The sequence below is a fragment of the Balaenoptera ricei genome, chromosome 5, assembly GCF_028023285.1.
Source record: "Balaenoptera ricei isolate mBalRic1 chromosome 5, mBalRic1.hap2, whole genome shotgun sequence".
Lineage (NCBI taxonomy): Eukaryota > Metazoa > Chordata > Mammalia > Artiodactyla > Balaenopteridae > Balaenoptera > Balaenoptera ricei.
In genome coordinates this window covers 9495560-9520200 of record NC_082643.1, presented here as the reverse complement: position 1 = coordinate 9520200, position 24641 = coordinate 9495560, and the positions used below count along the sequence as shown (strand labels likewise).

The 24641-nt window shown below is 37.6% G+C and overlaps 2 protein-coding genes across 5 annotated transcripts in view; one reads left to right on the top strand and one right to left on the bottom strand.

Annotated features, from left to right (window-relative positions):
- Positions 1-24641, bottom strand: part of HERC3 (HECT and RLD domain containing E3 ubiquitin protein ligase 3) — a 513145-nt gene that overhangs the window by 126321 nt on the left and 362183 nt on the right. The gene's annotated exons all lie outside the window — the stretch shown is intronic.
- Positions 1-24641, top strand: part of FAM13A (family with sequence similarity 13 member A) — a 340455-nt gene that overhangs the window by 131400 nt on the left and 184414 nt on the right. For all 4 annotated transcript variants that reach the window (XR_009503212.1, XR_009503211.1, XM_059922406.1 and 1 more), the window contains exon 6: positions 23107-23181. Coding sequence is in view for 2 of the 4 variants with exons in the window: in XM_059922406.1 (XP_059778389.1) it covers positions 23107-23181 (75 nt within the window). In the remaining 2 variants the exon portion in view is untranslated. The remainder of the gene's footprint in view (positions 1-23106; positions 23182-24641) is intronic.

The window sequence follows — 24641 nt, the reverse complement described above, 5'->3', positions numbered from 1 at the left end:
ATAGCAATACAAGCCTACCTCAAGAAACAGGAAACATCTCGAATAAACAACCTAACCTTGCAGCTAAAGCAATTAGAGAAAGAAGATCAAAAAAACCCCAAAGTTAGCAGAAGGAAAGAAATCATAAAGATCAGATCAGAAATAAATGAAAAAGAAATGAAGGAAACAATAGCAAAGATCAATAAAAGTAAAAGCTGGTTCTTTGAGAAGATAAACAAAATTGATAAACCATTAGCCAGACTCATCAAGAAGAAAAGGGAGAAGACTCAAATCAATAGAATTAGAAATGAAAAAGGAGAAGTAACAACTGACACTGCAGAAATACAAACGATCATGAGAGATTACTACAAGCAACTCTATGCCAATAAAATGGACAACCTGGAAGAAATGGACAAATTCTTAGAAATGCACAACCTGCTGAGACTGAACCAGGAAGAAATAGAAAATATGAACAGACCAATCACAAGCACTGAAATTGAAACTGTGATTAAAAATCTTCCAACAAACAAAAGCCCAGGACCAGATGGCTTCACAGGCAAATTCTATCAAACATTTACAGAAGAGCTAACTCTCATCCTTCTTAAACTCTTCCAAAAAATTGCAGAGGAAGGAACACTCCCAAACTCATTCTATGAGGCTACCATCACCTTGATACCAAAACCAGACAAAGATTCTACAAAAAAAGAAAATTACAGACCAATATCACTGATGAATATAGATGCAAAAATCCTCAACAAAATACTAGCAAACAGAATCCAACAACACATTAAAAGGATTATACACCATAATCAAGTGGGATTTATCCCATAGATGCAAGGATTCTTCAATATACACAAATCAGTCAGTGTGATACACCATATTAACAAATTGAAGAATAAAAACCGTATGATCGTCTCAGTAGATGCAGAAAAAGCTTTTGACAAAATTCAACACCCATTTATGATAAAAGCTCTCCAGAAAATGAGCATAGAGGGAACCTACTTCAGCATAATAAAGGCCATATACGACAAATCCACAGCAAACATCATTCTCAATGGTGAATAACTGAAAGCATTTCCTCTAAGATCAGGAACAAGACAAGGATGTCCACTCTCACCACTATTATTCAACATAGTTTTGGAAGTCCTAGCCACGGCAGTCAGGGAAGAAAAAGAAATAGAAGGAATACAATTGGAAAAGAAGAAGTAAAACTGTCACTGTTTGCAGATGACATTATACTATACATAGAGAATCCTAAAGATGCCACCAGAAAACTACTAGAGCTAATCAATGAATTTGGTAATGTTGCAGGATACAAAATTAATGCACAGAAATCTCTTGCATTCCTATACACTAATGATGAAAAATCTGAAGGAGAAATTAAGGAAACTCTCCCATTTGCCATTGCAACAAAAAGAATAAAATACCTAGGAATAAACCTACCTAGGGAGACAAAAGACCTGTATGCAGAAAACTATAAGACACTGATGAAAGAAATTAAAGATGATACCAACAGATGGAGAGATATACCATGTTCTTGGATTGGAAGAATCAATATTGTGAAAATGACTATACTACCCAAAGCAATCTACAGATTCAATGCAATCCCTATCAAATTACCAATGGCATTTTTTACAGAGGTAGAACAAAATGTCTTAAAATTTGTATGGAGACACAAAAGACCGCAAATAGCCAAAGCAGTCTTGAGGGAAAAAAATGGAGCTGGAGGAATCATACTCCCTGACTTCAGACTGTACTACAAAGCTACAGTAATCAAGACAATATGTTACTGGCACAAAAACAGAAATATAGATCAATGGAACAGGATAGAAAGCCCAGAGATAAACCCACGCACCTATGGCCAACTAATCTATGACAAAGGAGGCAAGGATATAGAATGGAGAAAAGATAGTCTCTTCAATAAGTAGTGCTGGGAAAACTGGACAGCTACATGGAAAAGAATGAAATTAGAGCACTCCCTAACACCATACACAAAAATAAACTCAAAATGCATTAAAGACCTAAATGTAAGACCAGGCACTATAAAACTCTTAGAGGAAAACATAGGAAGAACACTCTTGGACATAAATCACAGCAGGATCTTTTTTGATCCACCTCCTAGAGTAATGGAAATAAAAATAAACAAATGGGACCTAATGCTTTTGTACAGCAATGGAAGCCATAAACAAGACAAAAAGACAACCCTCCGAATGGGAGAAAATATTTGCAAATGAATCATCAGACCAAGGATTAATCTCCAAAATATATAAACAGCTCATGCAGCTCAATATTAAACAAACAACCCAATCCAAAAATGGGCAGAAGGCCTAAATAGACATTTCTCCAAAGAAGACATACAGATGGCCAGAAGAACATGAAATGCTGCTCAACATCACTAATTATTAGAGAAATGCAAATCAAAACTACAATGAGGTATCACCTCACAGCAGTTAGAATGGGTATCATTAGAAAATCTCCAAACAACAAATGCTGGAGAGGGTGTGGAGAAAAGGGAACTCTTGCACTGTTGGTGTGAATATAAATTGTTACAGCCACTATGGAGAACAGTATGGAGGTTCCTTAAAGAACTGAAAATAGAATTACCATATGACCCAGCAATCCCACTACTGGGCATATACCCAGGGAAAACCATAATTCAAAAAGACACATGCACCCCAATGTTCATTGCAGCACTATTTACAATAGCCAGGTCATATGGAAGCAACCTAAATGCCCATCGACAGATGAATGGATAAAGAAGGTGTGGTACATATATACAATGGAATATTACTCAGCCATAAAAAGGAACGAAACTGGGTCATTTGTAGAGATGTGGATGGATCTAGAGACTGTCATACAGAGTGAAGTAAGTCAGAAAGAGAAAAACAAATATCGTATATTAACGCATATACATGGAACCTAGAAAATGGTACAGATGAACTGGTTTACCGAGCAGAAATTGAGACACAGATGTAGAGAAAAAAAGAATGGACACCAAGGGGGGAAAGCCGCGGGGGGTGGGGGTGGGGGTGTGATGAATTGGGAGATTGGGATTGACATGTATACACTGATGTGTATAAAATGGATGACTAATAAGAAAAAAAAAAGTTTGATAGTGGAATGGACTTGGAATCTTTGACCACCTAAGACAGCTCCTTGAATTTTGTAGGTGTCTAAAATAATATTCAGTAATTCTTTCCCAACTGTTGATCTTAGTGAACTAAATAAGGCTTTTGTCTTAGCTTTCTTAATAAGTTATAACACAGAGAAAAGTACATAAGTCATAAGTTTAACTATAAACTTATGACTTTTGTGAGTTATGTGAACTCCCACTAGTATAACCGCTACTCAGATCAAGAAACAGAACTTTCCCAGCACCTCGGAAGCCCTCCTTATACCATTTCCTGGTCATGGCCCCTGCTTTCTGCCCCCAAAGTAACCATTATCTTCACCATAAATTTGTTTTGCCCAGTTTTGAATTTTTTGAAAAGAAACCATACAATGTATATCATTTTATGTCTGCCTTGTTTTGCTGAATATTGCTCATGAGTTTTATTTCTGTTGTTGCTTGTAGCAAGGCTCCCTTATTTTTATTGTCTTCTATATTTTATTATATAAATGCAAAATATATTCTAATGATGAAAAAAGAAATTAAAAAAATAATAAAAGGCTTCCTTGGTAATTTCAAGTAATCAGCCAAATTTGGGAATTGATTGAGCCTCGGGAGACTACTACAGTAGCCTTTCTACTGGTTTCCCTGACTCTACTCTGCCCCTTGACACCATCTTCCATCTTCTGCTGCCTAAGTTACTACTTCCTGTCATGTAAATATGAACGTACTACTTCCCATATCAAAATTCTTCAGTGGATCCTCTTCACCCATCCTTGTATCTCAATCTTGGCATGACAAACAAGGCTTTCCATGATTTGAACTCACCCTACCTATTCACACTTCTTTCCCACCACTCCCGCCCGTACATTTGGTGTTCTAGCAGTCATTGATAGAAACCTATCACAGTATGGTTTCTATCCATTGAAATGGTAGAAACCATGTCATTTCAGGCCTCGTGCTTGTCAAGCTGGTGAACACATTGCCTGACACTGAAAAGTCCTTGATTAATGACTGGACTCATTATATTACTGAAAATATGTCTATGATCATAATTTCTACATAGTATAAAAGTAATAACAATGAATGTCTTCAAATTAATTGAATGGAACTGGGAAACATGACAATTCAGTGAATACTTCATGACTTGCATATCTAAGAAAAGGTATCAGATACTTCTAAACTGTTTAGCCGTTCTGGAAGGAGCACTGATATTAGGTTAAGAAGGCTTGTATCTGTATCCTGGCTACTCAGCAATGTGACTGCGTAATTTATAATATCTCTGTTCCTCTTTCCTGCTGTATAAAATGGTGAAAGTCCTATAGATTTGTTGTGGGATTTAAACCATTAATACTTGTGGAAGTATTCTCAAAGCCAGTTAAGTAGTGTAGAAATGTAAAGTATTGCAACTTTTTTTGGGGTGGGGTGGGGTGATAATATAGGGTGAAGAGTAACTGATGAAGCCTTTGGCTTACTTTGAAACCATCTGGTCAGAGATACTTTAGTAAATATATTAATAAGCTTAGAGCACAGAGTTAAAAATTCTAGTTCTAGAATCAGATTGGCTTAGGATTTACAATTTGTGTGACTCTGGGCAAATTATTCAATCTCTCCTTCAACCTTGACTTCCTCATCTGTAAAATAAGAAAAATATCTGTAACTAATTTGGTTGTTGTTTGTTATGATTAAATGAGATATTGATGGCCAGTTTTCAATAAATTTTACCTTTTAAATAAAGAAATTATTAGGGTCACATCACCTTTATGATATCACCTTACTTCCCTTTACCTTAAAGGGTATCAGGCTTGGTAACAGAAGGAAAACAGTCAAAAGCAGAAAAATAAAGTTGCCAATCAGATGTGTTACTCATGATGGAACACCTGCTACTTCTAGACATTTTTTACTATTCAGTATTCTAGTTTTCTCAGTATAGTTAAATTAAGCATCTTTTTATCTTTGGGAAGCAAGAATCTGATTGCATCCTCAATGGACAGAAGAGTGTAATTTTAGTATTTAATGTATCTCTCCAGATCTGCTTTTTAAAAATGAATTAATTCATAAACCATAAAACTCTTTGAAGTGGAAGTTTTATGGATGAATGGGGTATTAAGTGGCTCTGTGAAAGATGACTGGGATTTCAGCACGTTGGTGGGGAGAGGGAGGGAGGTGTGGGGAACAGAAACCCTTCTAGGTAGAAAGGATGTTTTAGGACATGGAGGGTTCATGTAGTGGTGACTGAACATTTCTGGCTGGGCCATAGGAAGTAACAGGAGAAAGCTAGATACTAGAGTTAAGTTAGGATGGAGTTTAACTAAGTAGCTAAAACTTATAGGAATAGGAAAATAAAGAAAGGTTTTAAGAACAGGATGGATTTGATTTAAACTTTAGATTTTTACTTTATCCCTTTGGCACGAGCAGGAAGTTGATGTGACTCGGTAAAGCATATTTGTAGCAAGCTGTCAGTCTATTTCTGCTCAGCTGACTCTGGTCAGGGCTGCAAAACTGATCGTGGCTTCTGTAGCACCCTCCTCGGCCTCCTTTCCAGACAGGCGTCCTTTACCAGGAGGTCAAAGCAAAGATAAGGACAGAGGTGTACCTGCATGCTTCCTCCTGCAGCTCCATTTCCCTGCCGTTCTCTGCGTGTGAACCTCGGGCCCTGCAAGGTTTTTCCAGATTTTGCAGTGGTTTGGCCGTGTCTAGCACATCTAGCAACTTCAGTCACAGGAATTTTGGATAGACCTCTTAGGACTGTGACATTTGGGGAAATCTGTAGTCTGCTGGAGGTCTGAGAATGTGTATGTTGGCTATTGGGCTTTTGGTCCACATTTTGTTGAATTTGACAAGTAGTATTCACAGTTGGTTGTCTACAGTTATGGCCATTTCTTACGCAAGGTGAAGCTTTCTTTTTTCTTTTTCATTATTTTTATTGTAGGTTTCAAAGAAGAGCATAAGTGGAAGTGCCTTTATTTTGTCAAACTGGAAGGTCAAAGCTATATTTCTGAATAAATGGGTTAAGAGAATCACATCTTTCAAGTAGGCATCTAATAGCCATAGTTTAATTTCTCCAGCTTCAGAATAATTTTAGAGTTTCTCTCATGAGATGATTTAAGTGCAAACTTTAGTGAAGCTTTTCCCTTATCTGCACTCAAGAATTTTTTTTTTTTTTTTTTTTTTTTTTTTTTTTTTTTTTAAACCTTGGAGTCGTCTTTTTTTTTAATTAATTAATTTATTTGTTATTTTATGGCTGTGTTGGGTCTTCGTTTCTGTGCGAGGGCTTTCTCTAGTTGCGGCGAGCGGGGGCCACTCTTCATCGCGGTGCGCGGGCCTCTCACTATCGCGGCCTCTCCCGTTGTGGAGCACAGGCTCCAGACGCGCAGGCTCAGCAATTGTGGCTCACGGGCCTAATTGCTCCACGGCATGTGGGATCTTCCCAGACCAGGGCTCGAACCCATGTCCCCTGCATTGGCAGGCAGATTCTCAACCACTGCACCACCAGGGAAGCCCCTGCACTCAAGAATTAACTTAATCACCTAAATACTTATATACACAAAGTTTGGTGGCAAAAATATGGTTGAAATAATGGACCGTGAAATCTAGGCTGCTTTCATTAAATAATCATCTGGTGCCTACCATGTGCAAAGCATTGTTCTAGGAACAGGGAGTACATCAGTGAGTGAGAGACAAAAGTGTCTGCCCTTTTGAAGCTTATATTCTAATGAGGATACAGTAAACAACAGACAATAAACAAAGGATTAAGGAAATGGGTACTTTGTCAGACGGTGATATGTTCTATGGAGAGAAAGCAGGGGAGGACAGAAGTAGTGCTGGTAAATGTCATTTGCTGATTTAAATAAGATGAACAAAATGTTTCATCTACAAGGGTCGTCTGAACAGAGACTTGAAGGAGGTAAAGGAGCAAACCTTGAAGACCCTTGAGAGAGGAGCACTGCTGGTGGGGGAGAAGAGCTATCCAGAGGCCTGAGATGAAAGTATAGCTGGTCTGTGTGCTGAGCAGAGTTGAGAAGGCTGGTGTGGTTGGATTACAGTGAGCAAGGGGGAAAGTGAGAAGAAAAGGGGTCACATAGACAACAAGGGACCAGATCGTGTGTGCTCTTACAGGTAATTGTAAGGACCTGGATTTTTATCCTGGCAGTTTTTTATTAGTATCGATCAGAAGAGTGCCATGATAGGACTTATCTACTCCAAGGATTACTCTAACTGCTACGCTGAGAATGGACTGTTGAGAGGGACAGGCAAAAACAGGGAGACCCACTGGGAGTTTATCACAATAGTCACCTTAAGATACAGCGGCGGCTTGGACCCAGGTGGTGGCAGTGAAGGTGGTGAGAGGACCTGCCGTGTGAGTTAGGATGTGAAGGAGCAACACCATAGAAGGCCCTGGAGACTCCAGGTGGGCTGGAGAATGTTTGAGATGAGAGTAGGTGAGGAGGCAAGCTGGAAGAGTAGGGGGCTGTGAACAGAGGATGGGGTGTTTGCAATAGTCATTTTGGAGGTGGAACTGTCTGCAGAGATGGTGAGGTTTAAGTTGTGTTTATGAGAATGAGTGACTGACATGGAAGAAAAAAAGAAAATCATTGGAAAAGAGATAGTTAAAGGATGACAAAGATGATGCTTTGTCCATATTGATCCTGAATTTACCCAGGAGGGTAGCAGATACTGAGGCGTACAGGAAGGCTGTGCGTTTGGTCTACCTAGTATATCCACATTATTTATATGCTTTGTGCGTAAATTATGAGTATATATACTTAATGTATAGGGTTCATGTAGAGCCTCATATGTATGTACATACACAAAATAATGTGATTAATATGTTACTAAATATCTATCTAGAAGTATCTAGATGAGTCTCTATTCCAAATAAACATTTTGTGAGACTGTCTTTACTAGACAGTGTGTTGCTATCACTTAGCATATCTTTGGGAATTTATTTAGAAATTGTCTTCAAATATATGTCATTCATGTGTCCTATTTTTTTATACATTGTTGGACTGGGAAATCCTTGTACTGTAATGCTTTATTTGATTACAAAAAGTAGTCAATAATCATTTTGAGCTGCAGCAGTTCACTAAGTTGGGGACTAGTGATTAAATATTAACTTATGGTTTTAAAATTGAAATCTGGTTATAAAATAATTATGCTGATTTTCCTGTGTGACTCACATGCAGACTCTCAAAACAGTTACTTTAAAATGTTTTGAGCAAAAGGAAAATCTTACAACAGTGATTAGTTAAGGGACATGCTCACTTGTCAATATATGTTTTGGCAAGTCTGATTACAAAGTTTATTCCATTCCTGTAGAGTCATTTATCATATAAACTGGTGTATCACATAAACTTACTAGAACATTTCCCATGTCTTTTTCATGCTCAAAAACATTGCGTGTGTCTCCATTTTTCATTTAGAGCTATAATCTAAAATTAACTTCAACAGGTTTGTTCACTTTTTTTTTTTTTTTTCATTTAATGCCTACTCTGTGTACAGATCTGGACTAAGTGCTGGGCCTTTTCAGAAAATAAGACATGTCTCTGTCCCTAAGGGAATTTGCAGTCTACAACACACAAGCAAAATCAGTGCAGGAACAGAGGGGTGAAAAGGAGAAGGGGGACTTTATGCAGATACTGTGCTAAGTTCTTCTATTCATATGATCTCATTTACTTCTCAAAGTAATCCTGGAAAGTAAGTGATCTTAATTCTGTTTTGCAGATGAGGAAATCTAAAGAGTAAATTATTCAAGGTCAATAGCAGTAAATGACAGCTGGGTTTTGAACTCAAAGTACTGATTACAGGCGAAGTACAGAAATAACCAAAATTGTAGTTTTAAATTGGAATATCAGTACCATGAACATTTATACATTATTCATTCTGTATCTATTATAGCAATTTAATATCAGGAAAGGACTTGAATTCTGTTCTTCTGACTCTAGTCCTACATGTTGTTACTACTACTGGTCTTTTCTGTAGCCCTTCAAGAATACTCCAAACTGGGTAGCAGTGGAGTCATAATAGAAAATAAAAAATGTTTTGGTTTTTATGTTGTTGTTTGATATTTGTGATTTAGCTGTGTTGTCTCTTTGTGTGGGTGAACTTACATAGTAAGAATGACTAACTTGTACCCACCAAAATCTGTAGGTTATCATTTTGAGCACTGAGGAACTCAGAGGTGACACTAAATTCATCTGCTCATTTTGTCAGATCAAACCTTTCCTTGGATCATGAGCTGTGCCTTTTAGATTGCTTCTAAGTTTGAAGGTTAAAAAATATTCAATGATGGTTAATAAAAGCAAAGATAAAATAGCATGATAGAATGTTGTTTGCTTGCATGACTCAAATGGGCACCTTCCAGTAGTGGAAACTGATTAGATTATCAATAAGTATAAAGCATTAAGTAATAAAAGTAGTTTTAAAACTTATTACTTAGCTTGGGGTACTTTTATGGCTCCAGTTTTTAGATCATAGTCACATATTTACAATTCAGATTACTAATTTCTTCTCCCCAGACATTTTGTTTTGTAGAGTGCTTACAGATAAACATTAGAAGGTCATGTCTGCTCAGAAATCATTGGAATAGATTAGATATATATGTGCCAGGTGTTAAGTTCCTTCTTTCCTATTGTGAGGAATGTTTAACAGAAGATAGACTAAATTGCTTTTGCTTGTGAAAACATTATTATACTGTATAACCTTTACTTACAGTGAGAAAGCAATACTTCGGGACTGACACCTCAGAAGTTGCCTACTTTCAATCATTATATTGTGTATATTTGACAAATAGGGGCGCTCAGTAAATAGCAAGAGAATATTTGAAGATTTTCAAAGATTACTTGTATTTGCTTTAGATCTGAATTTCTGCTGTTTTCGCCAGTTGGCCTCCTAGGGATAGAGGTTATACTTCTGTGGACCAGAAGTGCCTAGAAAGTCGTATCCCTCCAGGAGCAGCCTTTAACCAATGACTGAGGAGTATGGAGGTATAAATTCCCAACCTTACTCCTTGGGTGGAATAATTCTCAGGAGTGTATTTTATAGAGTTTCCCAGAGCTTCCCTCTAGGTTGAAGCTTTAGAACCACTGAAAAAGCTCTAGTAGCTTAATAATGACACCCCTTACTAACTACTTTCTCCCTCCATTATTGTCCCATTCCCCTGCTGAACTACCGATATCAACTACCTGCCCTCAATCCTTGTTGCAGGGTCTACTTCTGGTTGGGAGAGTGGAGGTCCAACTAAGACATCTCAAATTCTCTTCCCCCTAGGAAGCCCTCTCTCATTCTCCAGGTGCAGTTAATCCCCATCTCCTGTGTTGTCTTAGGATGCTCTCTCTCTCCTTTTATGAGAACAAGTCTCACCTTCTGCCTGGGAAAGTTGGTTTTTTCTCTTGTATTGCATTATAAGTTCTTCAAAGTTAAGAAAAATGTCTCATATTTACATGTACATTGGGTTTTCTCTAAAAGTTGTGGAATCACTCATACGTTCTTATGTCTTCCAAAGCACTTATTCTAGTTCCTTATATTTACTCAGAAATATCAATTGAATTGCACCATGTATGTATAAATAAAAGTTGACTCAAATTTATTTCAGGAAAGTCATAGTAACTCTTTTGCACATTAAGTAATCAATCACATTTATAGAGTATACAATAAAAGTTTGCTTAACAGAACTCCACCTAACTAATTTGCTAGATTAATCAATTCTCTGCATTTGTTTTTAAAGCACAGTGACTGCTTTCCATTGGCAACTCTGAAGGCTTGTGGCTAATAGACTATTCCCTTATATACTTTTTAAAATATATATATATGTTTATTGGAGTATAACTGCTTCACAACTGCGTTAGTCTCCGTCGCACAACAAAGTGAATCAGTCATATGCATACATATATCCCCATATCCCCTCCCTCTTGAGCCTCCCTCTCACCCTCCCTATCCCACCCTTCTAGGTCTTCACAAAGCACCGAGCTGATCTCCCTGTGCTATGTAGCTGCTTCCCACTAGCTAACTATTTTACATTCAGTAGTGTATATACGTCGATGCTACTCTCACTTCGCCCCAGCTTCCCCCTGCCCCCCGTGTCCTCAAGTCCATTTTCTATGTCTACATCTTTATTCCTGCCCTGCCACTAGGTTCATCAGTACCAGTTTTTTTTTTTTTTTTTTAGATTCCATATATATGCGTTAGCATACGGTATTCGTTTTTCTCTTTCTGACTTACTTCACTCTGTATGACAGACTCTAGGTCCATCCACCTCACTACAAATAACTCAATTTCGTTTCTTTTTATGGCTGAGTAATAGTCCATTGTATATATGTGCCACATCTTCTTTATCCATTCATCTGTCAGTGGACATTTAGGTTGCTTCCATGTCTTGGCTGTAGTAAATAATGCTGCAATGAACATTGGGGTGCTTGTATCTTTTTGAATTATCTCCTGAGCAGATATATGCCCAGGAGTGGGATTGCTAGATCATATATTAGCTCTATTTTTAGTTTTTTAAGGAACCTCCATGCTGTTCTCCATAGTGGCTGTACCAATTTACATTCCCACCAATGGTGTAGGAGGGTTCCATTTTCTCCACACCCCCTTCAGCATTTGTTATTTGTAGACTTTTTTTTTTAATTTTATTTTATTTTTGGCTGTGTTGGGTCTTCATTTCTGTGTGCAGGCTTTCTCTAGTTGCCGCAAGTGGGGCCTACTCTTCGTTGCGGTGCACGGGCTTCTCAATGCCGTAACTTCTCTTGTTGCAGAACACGGGCTCTAGGCATGCAGGCTTCAGTAGTTGCAGCACGTGGGCTCAGTAGTTGCAGCACACAGACCCTAGAGCTTGCAGGCTTCAGTAGTTTGGCACGTGGGCTCAGTAGTTGTGGTGCACAGGCTTAGTTGCTCCACAGCATGTGGGATCTTCCTGGACCAGGGATTGAATGCATGCCCCCTACATTGGCAGTCAGATTCTTAACTACTACGCCACCAGGGAAGTCCTGTAGACTTTTTAATGATGGGCATTCTGACCAGTGTGAGATGGTACCTCATTGAAGTTTTGATTTGCATTTCTTTAATAATTAGTGATGTTGAGCATCTTTTCATGTGCCTATTGGCCATCTGTATGTCTTTCTTGGAGAAATGTCTGTTCAGGTCTTCTGCCCATTTTTTGATTGGGTTTTCTTGTTTTATTGTTGTTGAGTTGTATGAGCTGTTTGTATAGTTTGGAAATTAATCCCTTGTCAGTTGCATCATTTGCAGATATTTTCACCCAGCCTGTAGGTTGTCTTTTTTCTTTTTTTTAATGGTTTCCTTTGCTGTGCAAAAGCTTATAAGTTTGATTAGGTCCCATTTGTTTATTTGTGCTTTTATTTCTATTGCCTTGGAAGACTGACCTAAGAAAGTATTTTTACGACTTATGTCAGAGAATGTTTTGCCTATATTCTCTTCTAAGAGTTTTATGGTGTCATTGTCTTATATTTAAGTCTTTAAGCCATTTTGAATTTATTTTTGTGTATGCTGTGAAGGTGTGTTCTAACTTCCTTGACTTGCCTGCGGCTGTCTAACTTTCCCAACACTACTTGCTAAAGAGACTGTCTTTTCCCCATTGTATACTCTTGCCTCCTTTGTCAAAGATTAATTGACTGTAGGTGTATGGGTTTATTTCTGGGCTCTCTATTCCATTCCATTGATCCATATGTCTGTTTTTGTGCCAATACCATGCTGTTTCGATTACTGTAGCTTTGTAGTATTGTCTGAAGTCTGAGAGCATTATGCCTCCAGCTTTGTTCTTTTTCCTCAGGATTGCTTTGGCAATTCTCGGTCTTTTATGGTTCCATATAAATTTTAGGATTATTTGTTCTAGTTTTGTGAAAAATGTCATGGGTAATTTGATAGGGATCACATTAAATCTGTAGGTTGCTTTGGGTAGCATGGCCATTTTAACAGTATCAATTCTTCCAGTCCAAGAGCATGGGATATCTTTCCATTTCTTTGAATCACCTTCAGTTTCCTTTATTACTGTTTTGTAGTTCTCAGTATATGTCTTTCACCTCCTTGGTGAGGTTTATTCCTAAGTACTTTTTTTTTTGATGAGATTTTAAAAGGGATTGTTTATTTACATTCCCTTTCTGATATTTCATTGTTAGTGTAAAGAAATGCAACTGATTTCTGTGTGTTAATCTTGTATCCTGCTACATTGCTGAATTCATTTATCAGTTCTAGTAGTTTTTGTGTGGAGTCTTAGGGTTATCCATAATATATTAATATAGCATCATGTCATCAGCATATAATGATAATTTTACCTCTTCCCTACCAATCTGAATACATTTTATTTCTTCTTCTTGTCTGATTGCTGTGGCTAGGACTTCCAGTACTATGTTGAATAGAAATGGTGAGAGTTGGCATCCTTGTCTTGTTCCAGATTTTAGCAGGAACACTTTCAGCTTTTCACCATTGAGAATTATGTTGGCTGTGGGTTTGTCATAAATAGCTTTTATTATGTTGAAATATGTTTCCTCTATACTCACTTTCGTAAGGATTTTTATCATGAATGAATGTTGAATTTTATCAAATGTTTTTTCTGCATCTATTGAGATGATCCTGTGGTTTTTGTCTTTTCTTTTGTTGATGTGGTGTATCACATTGATTGATTTGCATATGTTGAACTATCCTTGTGACCCTGGGATGAATCCAATTAGGTCGTGGTGTATGATCTTTTTTATGTGTTGTTGGGTTCGGTTTGGTAATATTTTCTTGAGAATTTTTGCATCTATATTCATCAAAGATATTGGCCTGTAATTTTCTTTTTTGGTGGTATCTTTGTCTGGTTTTGGTATCAGGGTGATACCATAGAATGTAGAATGTCTTTAGGAGTATTCCTTCCCCTTCAATCTTTTGGAAGAGTTTGAGAAGGATCAGTATAAGTTCTTCTTTGTATGTTTGGTTGAATTCACCTGTGAAACCATCTGTTCCTGGATTATTGTTTGTAGAGAGTTTTCTTTTATTAACAGATTCTATTTCACTACCAGTGATCAGTTTGTTCAAGTTATCTATTTCTTCTTGATTCAGTTTTGTTGGGCTGTATATTGCTAGAAACTTGTCCATTTTTTTCTAGGTTGTTGAATTTGTTGGCATATAATTGTACAGTTTCTCTTTTGGTGTGTGTGTGTGTGTGTGTGTGTTTCTGTGGTATCAGTTGTGATTTCTCCTCTTTCACTTATTATTTTCTTCACTTGGGTCTTTGCTCTTTTCTTCTTGGTGAGCCTGGCCAGAGGTTTGTCAATTTTGTTTACTCTTTCGAAGAACCAGCTGTTGGTTTTATTCATTTTTCTATTTTTTTGTCTCTATTTTATTTATTTCCTCTCTTTATTACTTCCTTCTGCTGACTTTAGGTTTTCTTTTAATTCTTGTAGGTGGTGGGTTAGACTGTTTATTTGAGATTTTTCTTTTTTCTTGAAGAAGGCATGTATTGCTATGAACTTCCCTCTAAGAACTGCTTTTGCTGCATCCCATAGATTTGGTATGGTTCTGTTTTTATTGTCATTTGACTCAAGGTATTTTTTAATTTCTTCTTTGATTTCATCATTGACCTGTTGTTTTTTTAGTAGCATGTTGTTTAGTCTCTATATAATCATTTTTTTCTTGTTTCTTTTTCTGTGGTTTATTTCTGGTTTCATGCCACTGTGGTCAGAAAAGATGCTTGAAATAATTCTATACTCCTAAATTTGTTGAGGCTTGTTTTGTGCCCTAATATGTGGTCAATCCTAGAGAATGTTCCATGTGCACATGAAAAAAAAATGTTTTCTGCTTTTTTTTGGATGTAATGTCCTGAAAACAGCAATAAAGTATAATTTGAACCACCATTTATTAAACACCTACTGTGTAGCAGTTAGTATTCTGTGAACTGGAGCTATAGCATTTAATTTTTTTAAAAAAGTCTCTGCCCTCGTGGACTTTGCCTCTTTAGGAGGGGGACACAGACAGTAAACAATTAAGAAAATTAATATGACATTTGATGATACATTCTGTGAAGAAAATTAAAACCATGATAAGGACTTGAGATTAATGGTGTATGAGAGGAGAGAGGGAAGTTGGCATCACTATTTCCTATAGAAAATTGAGGGAAGCCCCTCTGAGATGAGTGGAGATCACAGTGATATGGTGGAGCAAGCCATATAGACATGAGGAGGAAGAGCATCCCAGGCAGGGGGACCAGCAGGTAAAAAGGCCTGAGTCTGGCACTCGCTCACTCGCCTCTGACAACAGATTCAAACCCCTGTGCAAATCAGTAAAAAGTAGAGCTTCTTCAGGACTGTGAAACAAGAAAGCATGGTGGGCTAATATGCACATATATTAAGAATAGATCTGAAATCACCAGCACAACATATGGACACCTAAACCAATCTTAAACCAGTTGTTACTGTTACAGAAGTAAAGCAAGTTGAGAGTAACTGGGGAGAGCTGATTTTGATGAGGCTGTTACAAAAAGCCTCTCCAAAGAGGTGACAGAGGAGCTGAAGGAAGAGAAAACTGTAATGGATTGTAATAGTAAGATCAGAAGTCTAGATTCTAATGTTTAATGATGCTTAAATCTTTAACCATCTCTTGCTATATTCATTCTTATCCCTTTTTCTTTAATCAGAAATGACTGGTTGCCATTCTCTGTAAAACAATTTTCAACATTCTCTGTAAAGCAATTTTAAAAGACAGTTAAGGTTGTACTTGTGACTATTATAGTTGTAGTTTATAAAGTAAAAGTAATGAGTTCAAAATATATCTGAAACTTAACTACTTCTCACCTCTTCCCTTTATATTTCCCTGGTCCAAGCCCAAGAACAGATTTCTTCCCAAAAGTTTACATAATGAAAATCTGTTAAATGCTATTTTAATTCAATTTGTTCCCTTTATTTATGTAAAGATAACATCGTATTACTTTTGAGTTTTAAGAAAACATCCTGTTCATTTGTTATAGTCAGTCAAATTAAGATTCATTTTGCAAATACAGTTGAATTAAAGTGGAGACTTTTATGGTATTGTAAGGAGTGGTCTGCAATCTGCCAATGACATTTATTGGATCCTGGTTGTGTGCAAAGTAGCAGTGTGTTATGTATCTTTTTCCTGTAGGAGGCCTTAGGCTTGGGCTGTTACACCCACTTGTAATCATATCAGCATTGCTCTCTATCATCTCTCCAACTCACTAAATTTGGTCAAATCACTTGTGTGGTTTGATTCCAGCATACCAATTGCAGCTCTCTAACAACCTCTGCCTGTCATAATAACAGCTTCTTTGCCACCTACCCTCACCCATTATTATATTACTCAGGTAGTAAGAAAATGTATTATTATCTGATTCTCAATATCATGGAGATCCATCACATTTCTTTAATGGTTGGAAATTAATACTAAAGGCAAGGGAAATGTAAGAGTTGACATTGTTTTCTTTATTCGTTCAAAAAAACGCTTATTAAATACCTACAGAATGCTGGGGATACACTGGGCAAATCCTTACCCACATGAACCTTAAAGTCTACTGGAGGTGATGTACAATAAATAAATCAAAATGTAAAACAAAATCGTGAATTACAAATTAGAATAAGTACTGTGTTTGAAGTAAAGCAGGTTAATAAGAGAAGAGAGTAATCAGGAGAGCCACTTTAGATGGGGTTGTTAAAGAAGGCCTCTTGGAGGAGGTGACATAGGAGCTGAAGGAGGAGAATATACCAGCCATGCTAAAGAAATGGTGGAGAGGCATTCCAAGGAGAGGGAATGTGAAGGACGAATACTTGAAGGCAGGAAAGGACTTGGAGTATTTGAAGGTAGAAAAGGTGGCCATTGTGTCTGAGGCATAGTAAGGGAGGGGTAAGTGGTGTGAGATGAGGTTAGAGAAGAAGGCAAGGGCTAGATTACGCGAGGCTATGTAGGTTATGGTAAATAGTTTGGATTTTATTCCTGGAGTAATGATGAGACATTGCTTGAGGAATGATATCATCTGATTTACGTATACAAAGCTTATAGAAAGCAGGATGATTGAAGTAATTTAGGTGAAAAATGATGGCTATGACTGGGTTGGCTGTGTACACAGAGAGAAGTGAATGAATCCCAGTTACTTTGGAGAGTGCTGACTGGACTTGATGATAGGTTTGATGATGGGAGGTATGGAAAAGGGAGGAATCAAGGTTGATACCTAAGACATTGGCTTGAGCAACTGGGTACCATTTGCTAATCTGGGGAAGAAACTCAAGGACTGACATAAATTATTTTGCTGATAAATCAAAAGCTCAGGTTTGGACTAAATTTAGGTGCTTATTAGACAGCAAGGTAGAGTTGCCAAGTAAGCAGTTAGACTTAAGTAGCTTAGGAGAAATGTGAAAGATAGTGATACAGATTTGGGAGTCATTAGGATATTGGTTGTATTTAAAAGAAATGAAAATGTTCTGAGATCATTATATATTTGGGAAAAGAAGAATTCTCTACATCAACCCTTGAGTCACTCCAATTTCATTCAACTATTTATTCAACACATATTTATTGAGCTCCTACTATACAAGGCACTTTTCAGTGGCATTGTAGTTTTACTAATGAGTAAGGGAGACCAATTATTTACCTTCATAGGACTTCTATTTAGTAGAGGATACACAAAACGAACCAATAACCAGTAGATATGTAACTTTATTGTATAGAGGAGAAGCAGCAGCCAAGGAGATCATGTGGAGTTGGTCCATGAGGTAGGCAATTTTTTCCCCCTATCAGTGATGATGTGGCAGCTATTAGAAGGAATCACCTGGGTCAGATGTTGCTAACTGAGTAAGATGGAAACCAAGCTGTGAGTGACTGTTTTCAGCACTTTCTGTGGCTAGTGACCAAAAAAACAAACAAACAAAACACACAGATTTGGGGGCACTGAAGATGAAGAAGTAGATGTGGTGAAGACAGCTGTTTTGGAGGTGTGTGCTCTAAAGGAAAGCAAATAACATGGGACCACAGCTAGTGAGAGAACTAAGATGAAGGAAGTTGTTTTTTTGGTTGTTGTTTTTTGTTTTTAAAGATAATTACAGAGCACGCATGTGATTATGGGAATGATCTAGTGGAGAGGGAGTGGGAGGGGAGAATTGAAAGTGACGTCCTTGAGAAGGTGAGAGGAGATGGGCTCAAAGGTGGCGTGGAGGGAATGGCTGATTAGGACCAGAATCTTCCATTGTAACTGGAGGGACGTAGAGTGGTTTGTAAATTTGATGGTGGGGTAATGAGAAGCTTCTCTGATGCCTCTTTTTTCCAGTGAAGCAAGAATGGAAGGACATGGGTTTGAGAAGAGAGGAGGAGACATGAAATATCATCTTGGAGAGTGGAAAATCATGTTACTAAAGAAGTATAGCAGGATTGCTGTGGATTAGAGAGGGTTCATTCAAGATTTATGGTAATAAATTTAACATGACACAGTCAACCAATTCTATAATTTTTTTCCAGCCACTTTCAGTTGCTCCATTCCCAGCACAGAGAAGGCATATAGCCGGATTCATCCAAGGTCGTCCTTTTGTGAAATAAATGCAGTGATTGACGACGAGAGGAAGAAAACGAAGGGCATTAGCAAAGGAATGAAAGGTCATGAAGTGTAAGCTGATTAAGGAGAGAATTAAAAACAGGAGGAATGCACAAAGGGATTGTGAAAGGTTAGAAAAGGGATATTGTTCATTGATTTGGTTTACTCATTCACCACAGCAGTTGAGCTTCTACTGTGTGCCAAACAGTGTTCCAGGGCTTGTGGATATATCCGTGAGTGATATAGGTCTTCTCACAGAGTAGGGAGAGATGGACAGTGAAGAATTAAAACCACTAAATATTAAAGTGAGATATTGCTGAGCACTCTGAAGAAATAGAGAGAGCCCCAGTGGGAGGGGAGAGCAGTGGTGACTCCGATAAGGTGTTCCGGGGAGGGAGTCCTCTCGAGTGAAACTGAACAGAGACCTGGATGAAGTGTGGGCACACGATGTGAATAGCTGGGAGCAGGCGGGCTAGGCTGAGAGAACGGCACGTGCTTTTCTATTTTTTATTGTCATTAGTAGGTGAATGGAAAGGCCAACAAAGCAGTGACAAACAAGGTATTTTTTCTTTCCCTATTGTATTTTTCAATGGTGTTTTCATGATACAGCGGGTTTAAGCAATTGGTTGTTGCTCAGGTCTTTACAGTGGGCAGTCAGTTCAGTCAGAAGTCTCGTTCAAGTAGAAATGTTTAAAATAAATATAAGTATACCCTATATAATATATTCATGTCTAATTTATCATTCCATTCTCCAGTGACCAGCATTGGAATGCCACACATAATAATAGGGTTCAGTTAATATTTGAGAGACTTTCCATGCCCACATAATACTTACAAACACAGAACATTCCCCCTTCAAACCTTTGCGAAGAAGTTCTTCTAAGGGGAGAGTTCAAACACAAACCTGAGGTCTCTTCCCTTTGCCCTGGGAATGTGGGGATTTGCTTTAAAAGGCTTTTTTTAAAATGTGGACATAATTCACGTACCATAAAATTCACCTGTTTACAATATGCAGTTTATTGGGTTTTAGCATGTTCACCAAGTTGTACAACCATTAGCATTACCTAATTCTAGAACATTTTTGTCACCCCAAAAGAAACCCCATGCAGACTGGAGCTATGAGACGTGACTATGCGTTCCCTCCTCCTCCCAGGCCCTGGCTACCACTAATCTACTTCCTGTCACTATTCGCCCATTCTGGACATTTCATACACATGGACTCACACAATATATGTCCTTTTGTGTTTGGCTTCTTTCACTTAGCGTAATGTTTTCAAAGTTAAACTATGTGATTAACAGGTATTAGTACTTCATTCCTTTTTATAGCTGGACAATATTCCATTGTGTGTATACACCGTATTTTTCTTATCTGATCAACAGTTGATGGACATTTGTGTTGTTTCCACTTTTTGGCTATTATGAATAATGCTACAGTGAGCACTTATGTAAAAGTTTTTGTGTGAACATATGATTTTAATTCTCAGGTATATACCTACAAGCATAAATGGCTTTTTAAAAGCACAACTTTATTATTTTTTTTAACATCTTTATTGGAGTATAATTGCTTTACAATGGTGTGTTAGTTTCTGCTTTATAACAAAGTGAATCAGTTATACATATATATATGTTCCCATATCTCTTCCCCCTTGCATCTCCCTCCCTCCCACCCTCCCCATCCCACCCCTCCAGGTGGTCACAAAGCACCGAGCTGATCTCCCTGTGCTATGCGGTTGTAAAAGCACAACTTTAAAAAGGCTTTATCTTTAAAATGTTTCTCATAATATATTATGGAGTTACCATACTACATCTGTTTTAAAACAATACATTAAGTTATTACCAGTTACTTATTTAAGGTACTAGTTGAATTGCTTAACTTCCCTCCAGAAATCTGAGTCACATTGGCCCTGCAGGAAGTGTAGCCTGTGTTCTGTAGCTCACTGCTGTGGCCCGGGTGCCAGTACTCCAGCAGCATTCGGATGGGGGCACTGGGAATGCAGCCCCCAACAGGATGTGGCTTAACCTTTTTGTCAATAAATATTGCTTCCTGAAAGAATCATAAGATCATAAAATCTTGAAATTTAAGAGCTAGCTAGGATTCTTGGAGCTCACCTAATCCAGTCCCTTTGTTGTATAGATCTTTAAACTGAGGGAGAGGTCCAAGAGGTTACAATGCGTGCCTGGCTTCCTAGAGCTGGTTAGAGAGCTAGGATGAGAGCTAGGATGGTGCTGTGACTACTGAACTTCACTTTGACTCCACTGTCTGAATTCAGCCATAAAACAAAAAATAGACGTAATTTATGTAGGTTGCATTGTCAGTTAAAAGTTGACAGAAAATGCTTTCAGAGTCTTTTAGGGAAGAGCTGACTCTCAGCCTTATACTTATTAATTCACAGGGACAGGGAGGCTGAATAGGAGTGATACTGTCACTTTTAAAGGAAACACCACCACTTTCAGTTTATGCTTAAGGAAGAAAGAATTACAGGCATTTATAAACTCAGACAGACATAAACAAAGGTCACCTATTCCTATTCACTTCCCTTAAGAGTCGGCCTGTTTTCTTCTCATCACATTCTAACGTTTACTTACCGGTAGTTTAAAAAGAGGTATAAGGATTATACCTAATTATATTATCCAAGGGTAGCCAAATTGCGCAACGGATTATGCAGTTAATCACTTGAACCTTTTAAATGTCGTGCTGGATATAGTTTATCCCTCTCACAGTGAGTCAGAAGCGGGAATGGGTTCATTCACTATTTCCAGTAAACAGCTTCCCAACAGCAGGTGGTGTGACTGGTGGGAAAGGGTAGGACTGGAATGTACACTTATTTGGAGACCTCAGAAATGCACCCTTGGTCCTTACACAGGGCTGTGCATGAGGCCACAGGCAGCTGAGTGTTGGCAGCGCCGCAACCACCCCTGCCCCCAGCTCACGAGAGGTTCGTGATCCCCTCCGAGTCTGGGAATATTGCTCCCTAGCACAAAGCGGAGAACAGGTGCCCTGTACAGCCCTGTGGTCCAGGCATGGGTCTCGGCTCTACCACTCTCTGTGTGATTTTGGGCACATCACCTCAGGTTGCACACCCCTCATCTGTAGAATTAAGGGCGTGGATAGAGTAGTTGATCTTTAAAAACTCTCTTGGCTTTAAAATGCTATGGTTCTACAACCGAACCATTTAAGCTGTCAAGTATATTGGATGAGAAGTAGTATATAAAGATAAGAGCTCGTGCCTTAAAGTTATTCAGAACCATCTTTGAGTCCTGTGTGACATTAGGCAATTTACTTAACTTCTGTATGCTTTTGTTGTGTAATACTTAAAAGGGGAATGATAATACGATATAATAATAGTACCTGACTCATAGGGCTGTTGAGGGGGAAATGGCGTTATGGATGCGAAGTCTTTAGCACAGTGCCTAACACATCCTATGATTTAGTAATGATTTATTAGTAGTAAGTAGTATTGTTATTTTCTTTAGGGACATTTTATCCTAATAATATACTGTTCCCTTTAAAAATATAAGAATGTAATTCCAGGAAATTTTACTAGTATTATAAAGTGTGTAGAATACAATTTTGTTTAAAAGATGATGATTAACCCTAAAGTAAATTGGAAAAAAACCTCATTATTTAGATGAGTGAATGGTAGACATGATAGGGGAAGAAATGGGATGCAGAGGTGAAGGTTATGGAGCAGGTAAAAGAAATCTGACTTATTTTCTCCTTAGCTTTATTGTTGACTATAATCTTCCTCTTATGTATTTTTGTTCTGTCTTAATTTGGAGATAGAATCATCTATGGAAAATTGACTCAAGTTAATGGCTATTCAGAAGTGAGGCTCTACATTATTTTGTAAAAAACAACAAGATTGTTGTTTTTATTTACCACGTAGAAATAAATAGTAAATCTATCCAACCGCAAGTAAGCTGCTGCCTTGTAATCTCTGCTCTTATTTTTGCATGTACTGTTTTGGCGTGAACCAAGGACTTAGAAGCTTAATAATTTTGTAAACAGATACTCAGATATTTTTTCTCAGGATATTGATACGCAGCTGTCATTATTTGATATGGATTATGAACAATGTGAAGGAATTTGTTTATGATAAAACATTTACAGAATCAGAACCCATTTGTAAAATACTTGGGGAAAGTTGGAAACTTCAAGTTTGGTGTTGATATCTTGGAGAATTACTATTCAATTCTCCAAAGAAGGGGTGAGTTGTCTGTGGATATGTAAATGACGTGATAGCGTAGATGAGATTTTTAATAATCATCTCTGAATATATATGTCCTGTAGGTCCCATACCTACTCCATCACTGTCTTATGTTACTTCACTGATGTATGTGACAAAGAAGAAAGGAAACGTTTTGACTCCTCACTACAATCTCACTAGCTTCTGATGTGAACAACTCAATCCAGAAATGCTTTTCACTACATTGTAATTTCTGGTTAGGGTAGTGTTCTTCGGCCTCTAATGTTTCTTTTATACTTCTTTTATAGGAGGCCAATTATAAGAACATCCTTCTAACAAAAGACTTCGAAAGAGACACACAAAAGCCATCTCCAAAAACCAAGGTAGGTTATGTCTGCTCTTTAGGCTATTGTGTGAAACGTGTAGAAAGACTCTTTATCTTCTTGGGTTTCCATGCTCTGTGGCTTGCATTTCCCTCAGCACCACACCCCTCTTTTTTTTTGGACCTAGTGGTCTTAAATATACTTCTTTTTAGCATATTTAATCCAAGGTTATATTCATCCAAAAATGCTCAGGACACTCTTTATTATTTAACAGATAGTGATATTTTTTATGTTTTTATTTTTCTTTTTTTTACCCACTAACTTTTTAAAAATTTTATATTGGAGTATAGTTGATTTACAATGTTTTGTTAGTTTCAGCTGTACAGCAAAGTGATTCAGTTATACATATACATATATCTATTCTTTTTCAGATTCTTTTCCCATATAGGTTATTACAGAGTATAGAGTTCCCTGTGCTATACAGTAGGTCCTTGTTGATTACCTGTTTTATATATAGTAGTGTGTATATATTAACCCCAACCTCCTAATTTATCCCTCCCACCCCACTCCCTTTCCCCTTTGGTAACCATAAGTTTGTTTTCTATGTCTGTGAGTCTGTTTCTATTTTGTAAATACGTTCATTTGTATCATTTTTTAGATGCCACATATAAGTGATATATGATATTTGTCCTTCTCTGTCTGACTTACTTCACTTAGTATGATAATCTCTAGGTCTATCCATGTTCCTGTAAATGGCCTTATTTCATTCTTTTTTACGGCTAAGTAATAGTTCATTGTATATATGTGCCACATCTTTTTTATCCACTCCTCTGTTGATGGACATTTAAGTTGCTTCCATGTCTTGGCTGTAGTAAATAGTGCTGCAGTGAACAGTGGGGTGCTTATATGTTTTTGAATTATGGTTTTCTCCAGATATATGCCCAGGAGTGGGATTGCTGGATCATATGTTAGCTATATTTTTAGTTTTTTAAGGAACCTCCATACTGTTCTCCATAGTGGCTGTACCAATTTACATTCCCACCAACAGTGTAGGAGGGTTCCCTTTTCTCCACACCCTCTCCAGCATTTATTGTTTGTAGACTTTTTAATGATGGCCATTCTGACTGGTGTGAGGTGATATCTCATTGTAGTTTTGTTTTACATTTCTCTAATAATTAGCAGTGTTGAGCCTCTTCATGTGCTTTTTGGCCATCTGTATGTCTTCTTTGTAGAAATGTCTGTTTAGGTTTTCTGCCCATTTTTTGATTGGGTTGTTTTTTTTTAGTATTGAGCTGCATGAGCTGTTTGTATATTCTGGAGATTAATCCCTTGTTGGTTGCTTCATTTGCAAATATTTTCTCCCATTCTGAGGGTTGTCTTTTTGTTTTGTTTATGGTTTCCTTTGCTGTGCAAAAACTTTGAAGATTCGTTAGGTCCCATTTGTTTATTTTTGTTTTTATGTTCATTAGGAGGTTGGTGCAAAAAGGTATTGCTGCGATTTATGTCAAAGAGTATTATGC